Consider the following 21,169-nt stretch of genomic DNA (forward strand, 5'->3'; position numbering starts at 1 on the left):
GAGAAGGTTGAAGAAAGCACATCAACCCTGCTGAGGTGAGCTGCGACCCCAAGGATATAAACAAAAGGTACAAATCCATCACCAAGCAGACGGGAGCCCCTTCCCCCATGAGAATGGCTCGGAGTTCCCTGTAAACAAATGAGCAGAGTTCAAAAGCCTCCCATTATACTCCACAGGAGAGACCCTCTAAAAACTGGACCTATTTCCTCTACTAGGTGCCATGGCATTCTCCTTCCAGGCATAAAACTGTGTAAAACTGTATATATTCTCTACCTGCAATTCTGAGCTCCCAGCACTCCCCTCCACTCTGACTCTGAGGTCTAGAGTCCTGTCCCCCAAGAGTCCAGATTCTTGGGTGTTTTCTCAGGAGGCATGGACAGGGCCTGGACTTCTGCTGGTCAGTGCTGATTCTGCGGCACAGGAGTGAGGAGAGGATAAGCGGCTGAGAGGGAACCACACAGGAGCTGCGGTGCCCTGAGGCACAAAGCAACATCCGTTTTCGGCAACAATAGGGCTCACCCCTGGATATTCTGGAGTCACACCCCCTGTCTCTCTGGGCAACCAGAAGAGGCTGGGCATCTTCTCATGGCAACCACCAGCAGAACAGATCTGGGATGGAAATGCAGGCCCCGTGAGTAAAGGTTGAGTAAAGGTTTGCCTGAGGCGGTACCAGCCTGGGCAAAGTGCGGGGACTAGAAAACACACGTGCAGAGCTGGCTGATTCCCAGGGCATGGCTGACCCAGACAACTGCTTTACTGAGCCTAAGATGCACCCGGCCCCCAGGGGATCATCAGCCAAACAAAGGAGGGCAGGCAGAGGCTGGAATTGACAGGTAACCGTGCTGCGAATACAAACTGGAGCTGAGACTGGACAGCAGCACAGACAAGTCCTGAGGCACAGGTTCTGTGAACTCAAAACAGCTTCTCTTCTGCAGGGGAATTTAGCAGGGACAGAAACAAATTCCGCAAAGTTGTTATGTTCTGTCAGTGACATCAATCAGGGGCGGGCTGGAACTGAATGAACAGCCCCAGCCTCTGTTAAATACCCAAGGTTGCCAGGCCTCACCTGCCCCTGCTGGATAGTGGCAGAGAACAGTGGCCTGGCTGAGGAGACATAGATCTCCTTGTGATTCAGGCAGGTTCAAACCCTGGAGTATCTGTTCATTGGAGGCAACTGGGTCACAGCCCTGCAGGGTTATCAGTGGTGACTGGGTGTGACAGAGGTTCAAGGTGGGGAAGGAGGCATCAACCTTCCCAGACTAATCTATTTGCTAGTGGGTCCTCCTGACCTCATGGAGCACTGGAGCAAGTCATATTTGAGTTGTCAGCAGACCCCCTTTAAACTCTCCCACCTGAGACAGGTGCTGACTGACACAATTGATTTTGACCTTTTTTTTTTTTTGATTTTGACCTTTTGAACTGAGCCAATCGCCCAAGGACTATCCAAGTGGTACCCTGGGTGTACGGTTGTAGGAAGGTTTGATTTTCCGATTCCAATTGTTGCCTGTGGGAGGCGAGGTGACTTAATTGCTGGTATTTCTCCACAGCTGAGAATTCAACCCAAAGTAACTGTTTCACTAGGGTCATACAGAGTCCAGCTAAAAACAAGACAGAGCCACTTAGCCCCACCGCACCAAGCAGGTCCACAGTTGCTTAGGCCGTAGCACTGTACGGGTCCTCGGCAAAGCTCCAGGGGAAAAGGTACAGACACCAGTCCCAGCTTTGGGGCAGAGGGCTAGTTAATCACTACTCCTGGAGTCCCAAACCCAACTTTTCTTTATCCACTCATCTAGTCAAACAGTGTAAAATAATCATGGGGTGGAATCAGCAAAAAAAAAACTCTAGTAACATGAACAACCAGAATAGAGCAACACCCCCCCACCACAAGAAAAATATGGCAGATGTAACTGAAGATACCATTCATAAACAGATGGCCGAATGTCAGAAATTGAATTCAGAATATGGATCGCAAACAAGATTAATAGAATGGAGGAAAAGTTGGAATTAGAAATTCGAGGAGCAATTCAAAAGTTGGAATTAGAAATTCAAGGAGCAATTCAAAAGTTGTCTCAAAAATTCAATAAATTTAAAGACAAAACCACCAAAGATTTTGACATATTGAAGCAAGAATTTGCAGCCCTCGAAGATCTGAAAAATACAGTAGATCCCTAAGTAACAGAGTGGAGCAAGCAAAAGAAAAGATTTCTGACATTGAAGACAAAGCTTTTGAACTCTCCAAACTCTCAAAGAGGAAGAGAAATGGAGAGCAAAAACAGATCATTCCCTCAGAGAGCTCTGGGATAATTCAAAGAAGACTAACATCTGCCTCATTGTAATCCCTGAAAGCAATGAAGTGGCTTTGCAAAACACGGAGGCTCTTCTCCATGAAATTATAAAAGAGAATTTTCCAGACATGCCAAGAGATTCTGAAATTCAGATAGCAGACAGTTTCAGAACCCCAGCATGACTCAACCTGAATAAGACATCCCCCAGGCACATCATAATTAACTTCACTGAAGTTAATATGAAGGGGAAAATTCTGAAAGAGGCAGATGTAAGACAACCATAACCTACAAAGGGAAGAATATTAGAATGACTGCAGATCTCTCTGCTGAGACTTTTCAAGCCAGAAGAGGGTAGTCATTGACTTTTAATCTCCTAAAACAAAATAACTTTCAACCAAGGATCCTGTATCGAGCTAAACTGAGTTTCATTTATGATGGAGAAATTAAATACTTTAATGACATTCATATGTTGAAAAAATTTGCCATAACCAAACCAGCTCTTTAGGATATTCTCAGACCTATCCTCCATAATGACCAGCCCAATCCTGTACCATAAAAGTAAACTCACTCAGAAACTTTTGATCAAACTTCAACTTCCACAGTGGTGAAAGGATTAAAAATGTCCACTGGACTTTCGAAAAACTCGATACCCAAAATTTTACCAGACTTATCAATAGTCTCCATTAATGGGAATGGCTTAAACTGTCCTCTAAAGAGGCACAGGTTAGCTGACTGGATTCAAAAACTCAGGCCAGATATTTGCTGAATACAAGAATCTCATCTTACCTTAAAAGATAAACATAGACTCAGGGTGAAAGGATAGCCGCCCATATTTCAGGCAAATGGTAATCGGAAAAAAGCAGGTGTTGTAATTCTATTTGCAGATACAATAGGCTTTAAACCAACAAAATTTAAGGGAGGATAAGAATGGTCACTTCATATTTGTTAAGGGTACTACTCAATATGATAAGATTCCAATTATTAATATTTATGCACCCAACAAGAATGTGCCTCAATTTATAAGAGAAACTCTAACAGACATGAGCAACTTGATCTCCTCTAGCTCCATAATAGTCAGAGATTTTAACACTCCTTTGGCAGTGTCGGATAGATCCTTCAAGAAGAAGCTGAGCAAAGAAATTTTAGATTTAAACCTAACCATCCAACATTTGGATTTAGCAGACATCTACAGAACATTTCATCCCAACAAAACTGAATACACATACTTCTCATCAGCCCACAGAACATACTCCAAAATCCATCACATCTTAGGTCACAAGTCTAACCTCAGTAAATTTAAAGGAATAGAAATTATTCCTTGCATCTTCTCGGACCACCATGGAATAAAAGTTCTCACTATCAACAGGAATCTGCACACTCATACAAAAACATGGAAGTTAAATAACCTTATGCTGAATGATAGCTGGGTCAGAGATGAGATTAAGAAGGAAATTGCCAAATTTTTAGAACAAACCACAATGAAGAAACGAATTCTCAGAACCTCTGGGATACCAAAAAAGCAGTCGCAAGAGGGAAATTTATAGCCCTGCAAGCCTTCCTCAAGAAAACGGAAAGACAGGAAGTTAACAACTTAATGGGACATCTCAAGCAACTGGAAAAGGAAGAACATTCTAACCCCAAACCCAGTAGAAGAAAAGAAATAATCAAAATTAGAGCAGAATTTAATGAAATGGAAAACAAAGAATTATACAACAGATCAATAAATCAAAAAGTTGGTTTATTGAAAAGGTCAACAAAATAGATAAACCTTTGGCTAACCTGACCAGGTAAAGAAGAATAAAATCTCTAATTTCATCAATCAGAAACGACAGATGAAATAACAGACTCCTCAGAAATTCAAAAAATCCTTAATGAATATTACGAGAAACTTTATTCTCAGAAATATGAAAATCTGAAGGAAATTGACCAATACTTGGAAGCACGTCACCTTCTAAGACTTAGCCAGAATCAAGCGGAAATGTTGAACATGCCCATATCAAGTTCTGAAATAGCATCAACCATACAAAATCTCCCTAAAAAGAAAAGCCCAGTACCTGATGGCTTCACATCAGAATTCTACCAAACCTTTAAAGAGGAATTAGTACCTATATTACTCAACCTGTTCCAAAGTATAGAAAAAGAACGAATACTACCCAACACGTTCTATGAAGAGAACATCACCGTGAGCCCCAAACCAGGAAAAGACCCAACAAGAAAAGAATATTATAGACCAATATCACTAATGAATAGATGCAAAAATATTCAACAAGATCCTAACAAACAGAATCCAGCAACACATCAATCAAATTATACATCATGACCAAGGTGGTTTTATCCCAGGATCTCAAGGCTGGTTCAATATATGTAAATCTATAAGTATAATTTAGCGCATAAACAAATTAAAAAACAAAGACCACATGATTCTCTCAATTGATGCAGAAAAAGCTTTTGATAATATCCAGCATCTCTTCATGATCAGAACACTTAAGAAAATTGGTATAGAAGGAACATTTCTTAAACTCATAGAGGCCATCAACAGCAAACCCACAGCCAATATCGTATTGAATGGAGTTAAATTGAAATCATTTCCACTCAGATCAGGAACCAGGCAAGGTTGCCCATTGTCTCCACTGAGACACAATCACAGAGGGAGGGTGATTGGTGGGATTACACCTACGGTGCATCTTACAAGGGTACATGTGAAACTTACTAAATGTAGAATATAAATGTCTTAACACAATAACTAAGAAAATGCCAGGAAGGCTATGTTAATCAGTGTGATGAAAATGTGTCAAATGTTATATAAAACCAGTGCATGGTGCCCCGTGATCGCATTAATGTACACGGCTATGATTTAATAAAAAATAAATAAATAAATAAATAAAAATAGGGAAAACGAGCCAGTCATGGTTGTGCATGCCTGTAGTCTCAGCTACTCGGGAGGCTGAGGCAAGAGAGTTGCTGAAGCCCAAGAGTTCAAGGTTATGATTCCATAGCATTCTATCCAAGGTAACAGAGTGGGACTTTGTCTCCAAAAAAAAAGACCCCATTTTTCATCCATGTTCCCAGCTGCTTGTGTGTCTAGTTTAAGTCTGGGTTCACCTGATAATGACCCAGAACTATTATTGTGTCCCAGGACCCTCCAGCAAGGGGCATTCCAGTTGTTATTTCCATAGTACAGATGTGGGCACTGTGGAACAGAGAGGGTGGGTAACTCTTCCAAAGTCACACATACCTATTAAGTGAGTCAAGGCCCCCCAGTTTGGACCCCAGGCATTGAGGATCACCCTGGGAAAGAGAAAACTGTGCCCAGGGCCAAGCACCCTAAGAAGATCAGGACACCCCACAGGAGTGCGGGTGCCGCAGTGTGCCAGGCTCCTTTGTACGATTACCTCATTTTTGATTCTCCTAAGTCCCTGAGAGGCAGCCGGGATACACAGATTTTTCTTTTACATAATTAAACTACTCCCCAGAGAAAGTAAGAAACCTCAGTGCTCAAGAACAAAAAACCAGTAAGCCTGTCACACCCAGCAGCCATCCTGAGCCTGGCCAGCCATCCTCCCTCTCCACCTCGCCACCTGCCATCTCACAGGGGATGCTTGTGTGGTCAAGCCTGCTGTCTACTAGGACAACAGAAATATCAATATCAAATTGACCTATGGATTCCGTCAGCCAGAAGTGGGGCTCCAGCCAGCTTTGATTGGGCACCACAGGTACAGCAACAGCAGACCCGTCCATCTGTGTAACACAAAGTACTTTGCAAAACAACTTTCACATTCTCTTACTTGATTCTCCCAAGTCCCACAGTAACAGTTTGGCTCCTATGAGCAAATAAGCTGCTGTTTTTCTTGTATCCGGACTCCCCTTGAAGATATCCGAGTACTCACTATGGATCTGTAATCTCCCACCTGCCACGCCAAAGTGCATCAACCTCTGTAATCCAACTGTTTTTCTCCTGGGTCGGTAGCAAACTAATCTGATATCAAAACTTTACCTGAACTAACCTGAGGCTATTTATGATATTAATTTATTCCACTGAGTGTGGATATTCATACATTTTTTAATTAGAGCTAAATTACAGAGTGCATCTTGGATCCTACAGGAGATATTGAGCAATATTATCTTTTTAAAATCCAAAAACCTGTTGTGGAATCAAACTCAGTCCCGAGAGTTGACTCATCGCCCTGATGGAGGACCGTCAGCCAGTACTGTGGACGTCTGAGGAACGCTTGGCACAACACGGCCCCCATCTGGTCCTTACATCGAACCCTATAAAACAGACATTCTCCTGCTTTTTATAGGTAAGGACATTAGGATATGAAGTGATTAGGCAATTTTCCTGGGTCTTACCTAGAGTGACTAAATTTCAGGGCCAGGACTCAGACTTAGCTTGATTCAAATTCTCCCACTTTCGATCCCATGTACTAAGTGCTTGGACCTTCCCTGCTCCAAATAGTGTCTGTGTGTACGTGTGTGTGTGCATGTGAGCTACATGTGTGCATATACATGAGTGTGCGTCTGTGGGTATATAGGAGTGGAAGACTAGGGAAGTTCAAGGCGGCTCCTGAACTCTGTGAAGCACTGATCAGGGACTGAAATGTCATCTGCCCCAAGAAAGAAGAAAAGGGAGAAAACAGCTGGAAATTTCCAGGTCTAATCAGAAATCTGCTCCTAGGATCCCTCCTCTAACTTTGCCTTTCTGGACATGCACACTGTTTGCAGAGAAAATAGAGGCATCCAATCTCATTGTGTCCCAGGGAGCTGAAATGGGGCAGATTTTTTCTGTGTCTTCTCTTTAGGATGGTAGATACTACTGCTCAAATGCCTTCTCTGGGGACTTGGGAGGTTCCATCAGAGAGCAGACAGCCTGTGCAGGCCCCAGGTTCCACGCTGCTTGCTGCTCGGTCAGTGCAGACTCTCCCAGGTATGGTACGGTCTACATTCGCTAACCTGGATGCACGATTGATCTTTGCCAGCGATCCATGTTTTTGTTCAATCTGCTGAACTCTTCTGCAACAATAATTAATGTCAGACCAGTTTACAGATCAACAGTGTATTTTCTGCAACCCTACACCTATAATAACTCAAAACTGAGACTCATCCCTCTATGACAATTCCCTTTTCATGCGTCATCTCTTGTGTTTACATCTGGTTTAACTTTTTCTAATCTAAAATAAATCAGCATGAAAAGCATTAGATTTTTCATTTAGATTCTCAATTGCCTTCTATTACTGAGATAATATCCCTTATCTGATTGCAAACGGTGGGATTGTTCCCTTGTCAGGAGATGGATGAGGATGCCACCGTTCCAGCTCTCCGTTTCTCCTTCCCTCTCCCCTACAAGGGTGGTGTCTGGTGGGGTTCTGATTTGAAAGTGAGATGAATCAGGATGTAAAGTGATATATCATCTCTCCTCTTGGGGGACATGGGAGGAAGACAGGCTCCCCTGGCTGTCTGATGAGAGCTGGTCTGCAGAGATTTCACTCTTCATTTTCCCCCAGGGTGACTTCGGCCCCCTGTTTCCAGTATAAACCAGAGTAGAGAGGAGGAAGCACCTGGCAGGAGATTTCTATGCAAACATCAGCCAGGGGGAGAGAATGACTCCAAAATACTGGCATGTTAATTACCCTGTTACAAAGTCAAATGTAGCTGAGCTATTTTGTATATCAAAGAGGTAGCTTTCCCTTGATTCCTTAAGAATTCCTTTCAGCATGTTCTATTATGTTTCTTATTATTTGCAACATTTTCTCCTCACAGGCTTACCTTGGAGATATTGTGGGTTTGGTTACAGACCATCCTCCCCAAATAAATATCACAATAAAACAACACGATTATTTTTGGTTTCTCAGTGTATATAAAAGTTACGTTTATACTATACTGTGGTCTATTACGTACGCAAGAGCATTACGTCAAAAAATGTATATACATAATTTTTTTAAATATGTGTTGCTAAAAAAAAAATGCTACCAGTCATCTGAGCATTTGGCAAGTTGCAATATTTTTGTTGATGGGGGTCCTTCCTCCATGTTGATGGTGCCAACTGACCAGGGTGGTCGTTGCTGGAGATTGGTGCGGCTGTGGCAATTTCTTTAAATTAAGACAGCAATGAAGTTTGCGGCCATAAGTGACTCTTCCTTTCACCAAAGATTTCTCTGTGGCCTGTGCTGTCTGATAGCGTCTTACCTGCCGTGGAACATTCAAAATCGGAGTCAATGCTTTCAAACGCTGTGGCTATTCGATCAATTAAGTTTATGGAGTATTTAAAACCCTTTATTGTCATTTCTCCCTATGCAAGCACCTTCACCAGAAGTAGATTCCGTCTTAAGAAATCACTCTCTTTGCCCATCCATAATAAGGAACTCATTAAATTCTATCAGAGATGGAACTTCTATCAGAGATTGCAGCAATCCAGGCCCGGTTCAGGCTGCAGGCCTCCCCTGGAGCCACACTGACTTCAGATGCAGAAAGAAAGCAGCGGCAACCAAGTCCCCTACTGACCCTTCCTCGCTTGTGTGACTGCTGTGCATTAGCCACTATCCGACTTAAGCTGGAGTGATGACACAGAGGGGACAGGCAACCCCACCTACCTTCCTTCCTCACTCATCAGTAAGCCAAAGGCAGAGGGTATTGGTAAAATGTGACTATGTCAAGAAAGGAAATGAAAACGGTTGAGTTGACTTTTGCAGGATTTTCACTATTCTGGATTATATGAAATGCATACTTACATGCATGAGCTAAAAACCAGGAATTTGGCTCGGCACCCACAGCACAGTCGTTATGGTGCCAGCCACATATACCAAGGCTGGAGGGTTCAAACACGGCCGGAGCCAATTACAACAAAAAAATAGCCTGGGCGTTGTGGTAGGCACCTGTAGTCCCAGCTATTGGGAGGCTGAGGCAAGAAAATTGCTTAAGTCCAGGAGTTTGAGGTTGCTGTGAGCTATGATGCCATAGCACTCTACCGAGGGTGACATAGTGAGACTCTGTCTCGAAAAATAAAAATAAAATAAAAATAAAAACCTAGAACTGTATCATTTTGGTTAGTACACATGTGATTTACATGCAGTTATATTTGTGTTAAAACTGTACAATATAAACAGTAAAATTCTTGATAACTTAATTTTTTAAATTTTCTCTTTGCTTAAACCAACATTAAACAGCAAATTAAAGATAGCACAAAAATCAAGAGAAAGTGCACAGAAAATATGTAAAGAATTTACATTCTAGTACCATTAATGACTTTTTTTTGTGGTTTTTAAACAAAGGGATCCAGATTTTCATTTTGCAATGGTCCCCATAAATGGCATGGCCAATCTGAAAAAGCAGCTGTTATTGTGGAACTATTTCATGGAGAGACTTTGTGTTTGGCAAAGCTTCCTTCCTCTCAAACAGTAGTGAGGATTTGTGTGCACTGCACCTTTCCTGGGAAGTGCTGGGCCCCTCCTGGGCACACCCAAGGTTCCAGTCCTACCCACACGCTTGCCCAAGGCCATCACCACTGAGCAGGCTGCCTGGGGCCTACAGGGCAACCCCAGCAACCACCCAAGAAGCCAGCAGTATCTAGAACACATTGGTGAGGAGTTGAGCACACCTGCAACTAAAACACATTCTTGAACTTCCTGTAAATAGAGGGCTGAATCAGAGGCACCTAAGCCCTGTCCAGACAGCCCCTGGGTGTGAATGCACTTGCTCCTGGCTGCAGGCTGCTTTGCTGGAAGTGGCTTCCTGCCTTAGACCCAAAGTGGCCAGCAGTTTGCTGTCTACTTAGAGAAAGTATTTCTCTCTTTACCTTCTGCTCTGTTTGTTTTTCTAATGCACTATTGTCCCAAATCCTGGGTATTTTGCGAGATACTCATTTTTGGAGCTGTCTTGAAGTCCTTTCTTGAAGGATAAAAGATATAAATTAGACTCACAGAGAGGAAATGAAACAGTTTCACTATTTGGAATGTGATTAGTGACAAGAATAATAAACAAGTGGCTTCCGTTTTGCAGTTTCACTTGGGCAAACTAGAGCTGCTGTTGGTCCTTCCACCTGTCTGTCCATGGATCGTTGAACAAGTTGGTGTGTAAAGAAGTCTAATGTAAGTAGTGAATCAGAGGAAGATCTCTTGTATCACCCGTCACTCCCCCTGGCCTCTAGTGTTCACCTCAACACACTTCTACACTTTCCTTCATTCATTCATAACATAACTCACAATATCCTTGTGGTGAGTCCACGGGCTGCAGTCCTCACGGAGCTCCCAGATGGACACTCCCACCTATGTGCCTTCAATCCCAAGAGCTCCTTCTGTTTCCTTTTCCCCACAGATAAAAAAAATGTACAATATAGTGTGACCTCCAGTTAAACTGCTTAAAGAACAGCTTGATTCTCTCAATAGCTGTTTTTTAAAATTGTCATGGACAGGTCTTGAGTAGCCTTTATGCTCAGGCTAGCTTGGCCACACGCCGAGGCCTGGCCCTTCCTTCGTCCTTGTGTTCACGGGGGCGCCACACTCCCAAGGGCAGGGCAGGTAGGTGCCTGGATGGGCTGAGGACTTCTCTTCTCACACCTCCTGGGAGCTATTCTTTCCTTGCCAGCTGCCTTTGCCTGGTCTCACAGAGCCTCTCCCTACACAGCACACATTAATTTCAGCTAGACTTGAGGAGACCTGAAGCAACCTCCTGGAGCCCTTTGTCTGCCTGGCTCCCTCCTGTTAGGAACCACACCCTGCCCTACAGAGTTCTGGCTGCCACCCCCACTCCTCAGCCCAGTGGCTGCGCTCTCCACTCTCCCCCAGGCCTGGAAACTTCCTGGTCTTCCGTGGACAGCACGCCCCAGGGCCGCTTTCTGTGCACAGTCCTGTGTTCTCTGGGCCTGCAGCTCTGTGTAGACGCCTGCCTGGCACTCACGGGCTGGCTGCATCCTCCGTCAGATGGCAAGCTTTTTTGATTTTTGTGTCTTTAGCACCAAGCACAATTCCTGGCACACAGTCGGTCCTTAACACATATTTTTAAAACAACCCAGCCAAGTGTTTCCTTTTTAATCCATCTACACCACCAGCAGAGGAGGAAGAGTGAGGACAGGAAAAACAGGAGGGGAGGACACGGGTGTCTTGGCACTGTGACAGGTGCCCAGGAGAGAGCCGTGGGCAGGGAGGATGTTGAACAATAGAGAGAAACAAGGAGTCGGAGGCACAGCTGACTTTTGCTGCACGTGGCTCTGAGTCCCTGGGCACCAGCTACTACTGTCAGGAGACGTGCCCCTGCCCCCAGCACCACAGAGAAGCCCCAACCTCACAGTAACATCAGGAGCGTGAGGTCCTCCTCCTGCTGCTCCCAGCAGCGTCACTGCACAGCCCACACTGTCCCTCTGGGCCTCACAGAATTTCCTCCTTAGAAGAATAGGGCTCGTGTGCTGCCCACAGCTGTGGCGAGAGCATCAATGAGGCAATTCAGGAGCCAGCTGACACCAGCCTCCTTTGTCCCCCTAGCTCCCAGCCCTCCTTGTACGGTGGTCCCGGCTTTGACACGCTCATCCCTGACCCCCGGGTCCACCCCACACCCCTTCCCACACCAGCTTTGGTAACGTGGGCGGCTCACACTGACTTCCTTGTCATTTTTTCTTTTAGGTTCATCAGTTGGAAAATATTGCTCTGGAACTTCTGGCTCAGGGTTTCAGACTTATATCAGAGTCAGCAGGTTTTCCTGTTAAAAGCATAGATTTCCAGACCCCACCTTTCCCAGGGCTCAGGAGTCTGTGTTCTCAGAAAGTTCCCCTGAAGATTCTAAAGTATGCGAGGGTGCGAGGCCATGTGACCCCCTATGAGATGCGGAAGCCCCTTCTAGATCCCTGAAGGTGTTTCCAGGGAGGTCCAGCAAAACCTCCCTGTTAGAGCTCTCTGCTTTGACCCGGGATTTATCACGGAGGAATCCAATGTGTGTGAATCTGTATTCTCAAGAGTGTCTTGTTAATGATACAATTTGCAGCTGATGCCGGGTGGGCTCTGAGTGGGAGCTCTGCATTCAGCTCCTGCCAACTTAATGATTCATCTCTGAATTCTTTGGGGTACGGGGATCCTCCATGTCAAGAGTGTAGAATGTCTAATACCTGACATTTTAGTGTGGGGAAAGAGAGAAGGGGAGTATTTCACTCCAACTTAACAAGGCTGCTTGCCCAGGGGCAATGCCCATGGCACTCTGGTTATAATTTAGCTGGACCTGAGGGCCGCAGATCCGTGGCAGGTTGGAGATGGCAAGAAAAGGCCTGCTGGAACTTGACAACATGATAAGACACTTTCATGGGGAGCTGCCTCCATGCCAGCCCCAAGGCTCAGAACTTTTGTACATCTCTTTTAACCCCCACCACAGCAAATATGTAGGTTGATATTATCATTGTTTTCATGGACACAGCTGAGGAAACTAGGCCCAAAGAAGTCAAAAAAGTTGCCAGTCACTCAGCTAGCAAGACCCCAAAGACTCCCCATCCAGGGCCCCACTCTTAACCACAACCCCACTTTCCATCTGCCATTCCCTTCTTTGCTTTGGCTGAAATACAGACATAGACTCCCCACCAGCATGATGTCAGATACAGCTCCCAAGCCTTGGCTGCAAATGCCCAGGGTCAACTCACTTCACATATAACAACACTGCACGGTGCAGTTAGACTGGAGACCTCTATCACCACATGTGCCTCCTGACACAACAGAACTGACTCCCAGCCTCTGACCCACCAAGTCACTATCCGACCTTGCCACTGAGGCCAGCATCCCACTGGCGGGTACAGGGAGGGGGTGGAAAAACATGGTGAGTGGACAGCACTGGGACTCAAGTTCAGGTGCTCCACTTCCCCTTCTCCTCTTAGGTTCCCACTTCCTACATTTGGAGGCCTCTAGCCACTGCCAAAGGAGGCCGAGCTGCTGAGGCTTCTAGGAGGAGTGCTGAGCTTGCACCCAGACAGCACACAAGGCTCAGGGATGAGGTAGGGGCTCCCGGTCTGCAAGTAGAGTGCAGAGCTCATTGGAGTATTTGTTGTCTTTTGTGAAACAGCCTTTTCTGAGGCCTCCTCCTTCCACAGGCCTAGCGCTTTCACTGTGGCCAGAGCCACCAGCTATCCCAGCAAAAAGATTGTGTGGAGGCCAGGACTTCTGGAAGAAAAGTGACTCCAAAGACTTTGATCTGGCTCACGCTCTTCAGCTTGGTTTGGAAAGAGGTAAACTTGTTTTGCACTTTTTGATAACTGTGAGAAGAAAGGGAATGTTTGTTTTACCTTGTCTTTGGTTTCACTGACCTCTTTATTCCCAGAATCAAGTTATCCTGAAGCCCAAGCACTTAAACTTTAGTGCTTTTATTTGACAAGACTTGAAAATGTTCATCAAAGCCCAAGGCACAGTTTTTCAAGTCTGGTGGGTCAGCAAAACCACTCGTGAGCCCTACTTCTGGCCAGGATGGAGTGAGCAAACACAAGCTATGAAAAGACATTGTCCAGACAGTGGACAGCAAGTGACCCCTGAGAGAGGGAAATGAGAGGGTGCCTCTGACAGTCATGCCCACTGGAGGTGATGTCTGGGTCACAGCTCGGCAAGGGCATCTTGAGAGCCTGGGGTCTCCCTGGGCTGAGGAGGGAGAGCTCAGAGAGGCTACCGGAGCTGGAATTTCTGAAGTTTGGGAACTGCCAGGAAAGAGTGTTACAGTAGCTGGCAGGAGACCCTGAAGTCTCTGGCTGATACTAACACCAGAAACCAAGAAAAGAACGCCCAGGAATTGGTAGGTCAGACAATCCCAGGGCCTCCCATGGAAGCAGTTTGTACCTCACCAGCCTGAGTGCAAGGAGCTTGTCACACATGAAACATCAGGTGGGGTCCTCAGATGGGCCATGTCTTAATAGTGGGATAAACTAGCCCTAGATCAGAGTTTCTCAGCCTCTATACTATGGAAATTTTAGGCTAGACAACTCTTTTCTGGGCCTGGGGCACTGTCTTGGGCATTGTGGGATGATAGCAGCCTCCCAGGCTCCCCCACTAAGGAGACGCCACCAGCATCTTTTCCCAAGTGGTCACAACCAAACTGCCTCCAGACATCACTTACTACCCCCAGAGCTCTTTAGACCTAACACCACAAATCTTTAACCCTCAAAGGGATTGAGCTGTTTTCAAGTAACCTAGCAAAATCAAGCTCCCAGCAATGTGAAATCCATAATATCCGAAATTCAATTTGAAAATGACTTGGTATGCAAAGAAGAAAACATGACCCGTAAACAGGAGAAAACCAATCAGTATAAACACATGAGGAAATACAAGGTCTGACAATTAAGTTCTCAAATTTATCCTAGAAAAAGTGCTATCTGCCACCTCATTGCTGAATATTGCTGTGGTCACCTTCAAAGCACGCCCCTTGGGAAGCTATGTGCGGATGCTAAGGCTTAGTCCAGCCTTCAAAGCAATTTTGGGATTCTTTTTCTGGAATGGCCATCAGAGCGATTGTTGTGTTACCTTGATGTCCTGAATGTCATCAAAATGTCTTCCTTTCACTATTTCCTGTCTTCAGGTAAATAAAAAAAGTCATGGGGGGTCAGATCAGGTGAGCAGGGAGGGTGTTCCAATGCAGTTATTTATTTATTGGCTAAAAACTCCCTCACAGATAGCGTCGTGTGTGCTGGTGCACTGTCCTGATAAAAGAGCCATGAATAGTTGGCGAAAAGATCAGGCCATTTTCGTCTAACATTTTTATGCAGCCTTTTCAGCACTTCCAAATAGAAACTTGATAACTGTCCAATTAACTCAAATTCATAATGAATAGTCTCTCGGATGTCAAAAAAGTTTAGCAATATTGCTTTGACTTTTTTGGTTGCGGAGAACCGGCTGACCTCGGTTGTGCACTTTGGTGCTTTGTTTCAGGGTCAGATTGATACCCCAGATTCCATCGCCAGGGGTAACATCATCCTGCCTCCCCAAAACATCCAGGCAATTCACTCTCCTTTGCTTTGTTCATCAGAGAGCTCCTTTAGGACCGGTTTTTTCACCTACCATTCTCATGTCAAATTTTTAGTTAAGATTTTCCTGTTTCCCTATCCTTTTTTACTTGGTCTGCTCTACTTCTTATAGTCAGCCGATGATTTTGACACACAATTCAATAAACTTTGGCAATATTTTCATTCATTTTGCTTGTTACTGGCCTCCCTGACCTGTCCTCATCAGTTGCTTCTCAGCTACTTTCTCTCCTCTCCAAAAAGTGTTTAATCCATTTGTACACTGATGATTTCTTCGTGACATTATCCCCATAAACTTGGACTAACATGTTCTTGATCTCTTCCACTCTTGCCAAGTTTAACAATAACTTAATTGTGTGTTTGTTGCTCTAAATTAAGCTCTGACATTCTCACAACAACACACAAGAATAATGATGCCTCTCAGCAAGACACCACCACACCTTGACATTGACAGGTCTGAGACACTGTTACGCCAAGGTTATGAAACCTTACCAAGCTGTTTGTACCGTGCTACCAATGTAGGCACCTGGTACAGGTTTGGTTACTTCACTGTCAAACCTCCTAACAGAGACAATGATGAAAGAAGCAGACAAGGACCTTAAAACGGCTCAAGAAGGTAGAGGAAAGCATGAGTATGACGGGGAGCAGAAGGCGAGAGGAGAGAGTGGCCTGCCAAGCCTTGCTGTTTGTTCGCTGCTGACGCCTCCGCATTGCTCTGGGCCCACTGAGTCCCAGTGGCCTTGGCTGGGCTGTAGGCATAATTCTCATACCCCACCAGAATTGAGTGCTACTGGCTACATCTAATTTTTAAAAACTAAATGAGTAGGAAAGGGAGATGGAAATGATGATGGAGGTTTTGAAAAATATCGAGAGACACGGCCAAGTAGTGATTTCCAAATACAAAAACTTTTCTTGGCTTATCTAATGATTAAATGTATTAGAAACTGTCACCTGTCAGAAGACAGATGGGAAAGCCTCAGCTCATGCCCCTCAGCCTGCACCTGTCATCAAAAAGGTCTCAATAATTAATTAGGGAGATGCCTACTCACATCCAAACCCTGGGAGATATGAATTCTGCGTGGCTTCCCTTCTGAAAGTTGGTGAAACCATCTGACCTATGTCACATAGGGAGTCTCAGTTTGTGTCCACACTTGCAATGTGGACCACAGGCAGAGCTTAAACATGGGTCCGTCTCAATGTACAGTTATGGCTAAGTTGCTGTCTAAAATTTATCAAAAACAAACAAACAAAGGGAAGACGTCCCCTCATCACACTGTGCTTCTAATAGTCTGGACATTTTAGAGTCAGCAGGATTCAAGACTTTGCAAATATGAACCCAAGGATCTTTGGCACCCTGACTGCCGTCTGCATCTGACCCTAGTCACCTTTCAGCACGACGGGTTCTGCCCATGGCTCATATTAGAAGGCAGCCTAAGTAAGGGAATGAGCATGGCTGGAGCCTCCCTGGACTGGAGTTACACCAGGTCACTGCTTGCTCTAGAGAGAGGTGGCTTCTCCAAGCATTAACACGGCTCAGGACTGAGTCAATAATTTTAGAACAATCCTAGTCTGGAGAACTCATACTTGACTCAACACATTTACAGGTCTTTGTGGGATGAACTTAAAATCCATAAGGTTTTTATGGAAACAAAATCTGCAAAATTCACTTTCACTGTAGAATCCTCCAGTTTCTTTAAGCCAGTGCCTTTGTGCTTTGAGAGTTCATCCCTGGAACCCTTCTCATTTTTCAGCCCATTGGGCACTTTATGGTCAGAGCCTGGGGGCAGGTGAACCAGTGGCTTTGGAGTTGATGGAAGAGGAGTCACTGGGCTGAGTTCAACAGCAGGAGCCGGAGGCTCCCTCACCACTGTAGCTTGGGAAACAGAGCAAGGAGGTTTCCTTCTTCCTGGGTTTCCTAATCCAAATGGTGCTGACATGCTCTAGTGGGAATAATATGAAGAATAGTTCAATGTATGCAGAATAATTTAAATTCTGAAGTGTTTGCTACTAAAAGTCAAGAGTGGAACTTGAAATCGAGAGGGAGAGGAAGTACAGGACCCTTGTGATGGTTTGTAAACTCGTCCTGCCCTTGAGCCAAGGACAAATGCCTTGCCTGGGCCACTTCTGCGGTTATGGGCCCAGTGAGCCCCAACCAGCCCATCGGACTGATTGCGGAGGGTGGGGATGCATTTCTGGCCCTCATTTTAACCTTAGCAGCTCAGCTGATGGCAGCAAATGGCAGTGGGGGACTGTGCAACACACACCAAAAGGTGACTGTCACCGTCAGTCTGTTTGTTTTTTATAACTTCCTGCAAAGATGCACTTTTTCTCATTGTCTCATCAGAAGACAGGAATAGATGGAAATGCATGAAAACAATAGGAACACAAGAGCTGCTGCTTGCCACATAGGATCTAAAATGGAGCCACGAACACTTCTAGAAAATATATAATATAATTCAGCAAGTTTTTCTCTCTCTGGAGCACTGGAAAATAACGTCAATGAAAATTAAACAATGATGAAATTCTGTCCCTATCCGATTAATTACTTGTGAATAATAACATCTCTGATTTCTTTCAATTATATTCTAATTGCACACCTTTTGCTCTGGTTGATTGGGCAATGAAGTAATGAACAACTATTACTGAATTTAATTAACACCATTATTTCTTTGCCCTTTACATCTCTGTTGTGAACATGGAAATTCACACTCTTAGGGCTGGAACTGAAGAAACCAGCTTTGAACCCTGCAAAACCTGTTCCTTCCACATTGTACTGGTTTCCTTCTGCCCAGTGTGGGGAACAAAAGACCTGGAGTATTTGCCAGCATTCACAAAAGGCTTTCCTAATAATGCATCAACATTCAGAAAGGTTAGCTTTTCATAAAGCATTAGCAATTTGCATGTTACGTTTATCAAAAGGGATGAGTAACTGAGCTATATGGGAGTAATTTACAATGTCATTCATAATTTATTCCATGTACAATAAGACCCGATAAGATTTCATGCATGTTTATTTTCTAAAAAGATAACTGCTTGTGGCTGTTACAAGCAGAATATAAGTACACTTCACAATAATTAGTTTATCTCACGTTGACATTTTAAATCTCCAAAGTTCTTTCTTCCCCCCACAAAGTTGTCTCTGCTTGAAAATTAGAGCTCACTCTCAAAAATTAAAAGACCCTTCTGACTGGCCTAACTTGAATCATTCTATTTTAAACTGATCAAAGCAGGTCAGATATAGTCCCCTGCACAACACATCAGAAAACAAATAGGAAATTGCCTTTAAAGACAGATGATTGCAAACTTAGAGAGCTAAGCATGTTGAACTCACAGGAACATACTTCAGTTTCTACATGTGGATACAAATTACCTAAGTTGGTAGTCTTTGGAGCACCATTAAAGATTTGTAAAGGCAGACATGTGTCACGCATAAATTACATTCATCCGATATGCTTCCTCCTTTCCCTATATTTCAAAAGCTGAAATATATCAAGAAAAGAAAAAGCCTTCTCCAAATCCCTTGGGAAAATCTACAAACAGATGTGATTAATTTATTAGAGCAGGGAAGACTCCCGGGCTGTCTGTCTGAAAAGCAAAGCTCCTTCTCTGTGTGAGCCCATCGTGCGCCCCTGGCGCCCACCGGACATACCTCGTATCTGCTGGAGGTCTGCTCAGCTGTCTTCAAGCCTTGGCACAGACGGATGATACAGACTTTAGCTCTTCTCTGGGAGGGAAACCAGTTACTCTTCACAAAATCCATGACCATCACATGGTTTTTCAACTCTGTACTAAAGGTTTTTATCTGAAAAGTCCGATGCACAGCCGTTTCTGCATGGTGGGAACCATACCCCTTCTGGTGAGTTTGTGTAGGAATTCCAGAGTGCTGCATGTTACTCAGAATCGAGTCACTTCAGCTAGCCAGCTTGGCAAACACAATTTTCTTTGTTTAACCCAGGTACTGAGTGCAGCAGGAAGGACTTGGGAAGTGCCTCAGCTTGGACCCGTCCCAGTATTTTCCAAACCCAGAGCTAGTTGTTCCCAAATACCAGTTACAATGGTGAAAGATGTGGACGTGGAAGGCTCACAGGTTGCCCTAAAGTGCCTCCTAAAAACAAAACAAAACAAAAATTTCCTTGCTGCCGTCTGCCAGCCTGCAGCCTCATGCCTGAGCTCGGGTCACTCTGAGTCGTCTCTGATTTCAAAGGAACATTTCTCTTTCCCACTGTGTTCAAGTTTTAAACACAGAATGTGCCTGCTAACGGAGAGCTTCAGTATCTTTTCAGGCTCCAGCCCCTCAAATCCAAGTAAATTATTTACAAGGCTCTGTACAAAGGAACCAGGAGGAATAATTGTTGCTTTTTAGATTTCCTGCTTCTACTTGGCAGGGCTGAAAGGAACAAGTGCAGACTGCCCAGCCACACAAAGAGTGTCCTCGGCTGGGCAGCAAAGAAGAGGCACACTCCAGTGAAAAAGCGAACTCCCGGCACAGAAGCAGGATGGCTACGAGTGCGCAGGGGGAAAGGGCGTGCCGCGCTGACGGGCACAAAGGGCGCTGGCTCTCATGGGGGCCCTGGTCCTGCATCAACCTTGGGAAGGCCCGAGCCTCAGTTTTCCCAGGAATAAAAACACCCCACCCGCCTCTCACAGGGTTATTGTGAGGATCTGTCAAGCAAAGCAGCGAGAAAAGGGCAGCACGTGCCAGAGTCACGGTACCACCATTTTCAAAGTACAGTACACTAAGAATATGGGGAAGGGAGAGAGGGAAGGGAGGGAGGGGGACAGGCGGGATCACACCTGCGGTGCATCTTACAAGGATATATGTGAAACTTAGTAAATGTAGAATGTAAATGTCTTAGCATAATAACTAAAAAAACACCAGGAAGGCTATGTCAACCAGTGTGATGAAAATGTGTCAAACGGTTTATGAAGCTAGTGTATGATGCCCCATGATCATATCAATGTACACAGCTATGATTTAATAAAAAAAAAAAGCAAAGTACATTTTCTGCCCAAATTATTTTGGACTCTCTGTACATATAATATTGTGATTCACACGATGCTAATATTTCTGAATCTCAGACCATTTACAAATGCAGATCCATGATATAGTCCACACTTTTTTATTTCACATTTTGGTGTCATTTTTATTAACATAGTTATTTCAAGCAGAAATCGTAACCCTTGGATCAAGAGCCGTGCACCAAGGGGAATCAGGTGATAAGTACCAGGGCCCCGTTCCAAGTCCACACAGGACTCTTCTCCATAGGTAAATTCCTCTTGGCAACAATACTCATTTGAATAATTAATTCACCTGCCTCATTTAAAAGCCATGGCGAGGCTAAATGAAGAAAGGCCTCCTTAACTTTCCTGAAAACAGCTGCAGTCCTAGCCCGGACCCACACTCCTTCCTCCTTTGCAAATCCTGCTCAGTGGGGCTGGGACTTGGTGCAGTGCTAAACTCCTCCCTTGGGAGGCAAGGGAAATGTTTTTTGAAGCAAGAACTAAAATGACAGCGGGGACAGAGATGACCTTAGATACCTCGGGCCAGCGTTCTTCTTTGAGTGTGAAGATGACAGACCCGAGACCAGATGCCGGCCATGAAGTCGGGCTCCCTGTCTCCGACCCCGAACACTGCCGCCCACTGCTACCTGTGGTTCTCCCATGAATGTCACTGAGGGCAGCAAGTCCCAGCTGATTCAAACCTGAGAGTCACACAAGAAACTTCCCAGGGAGCTGCACCAGGGACAGCCAGCTGGGATTGGGAGCTGTGATAGAGAAAGCCAAGAAAGAAATTTTAGCAGTAAAAGCATTAAAATTTAACAGGGACATCAAGGAAAGGGGGAATCTGGCTGCCCGTTTGGGGCAGTGAAGGCCCTTCCCCGTGGCCATTTGAATCCGCTTTCTCTGGTGTCCCTGCCTG

General features: G+C 44.8%; 1 protein-coding gene across 6 annotated transcripts in view; it reads right to left on the reverse strand.

The window, feature by feature from the left end:
- The window catches only part of C3H10orf90 (chromosome 3 C10orf90 homolog), a 245,919-nt gene extending 226,439 nt beyond the window's left edge, over positions 1-19,480 (reverse strand). For all 6 annotated transcript variants that reach the window (XM_053586272.1, XM_053586271.1, XM_053586268.1 and 3 more), the window contains exon 1: positions 18,899-19,480. In XM_053586272.1, the coding sequence (XP_053442247.1) occupies positions 18,899-19,138 (240 nt within the window). In that variant the 5' untranslated portion in view covers positions 19,139-19,480. The remainder of the gene's footprint in view (positions 1-18,898) is intronic.
- Positions 19,481-21,169: the final 1,689 nt, after the last annotated feature.

The sequence above is a fragment of the Nycticebus coucang genome, chromosome 3 (genome assembly GCF_027406575.1).
Source record: "Nycticebus coucang isolate mNycCou1 chromosome 3, mNycCou1.pri, whole genome shotgun sequence".
Taxonomy (NCBI): domain Eukaryota; kingdom Metazoa; phylum Chordata; class Mammalia; order Primates; family Lorisidae; genus Nycticebus; species Nycticebus coucang.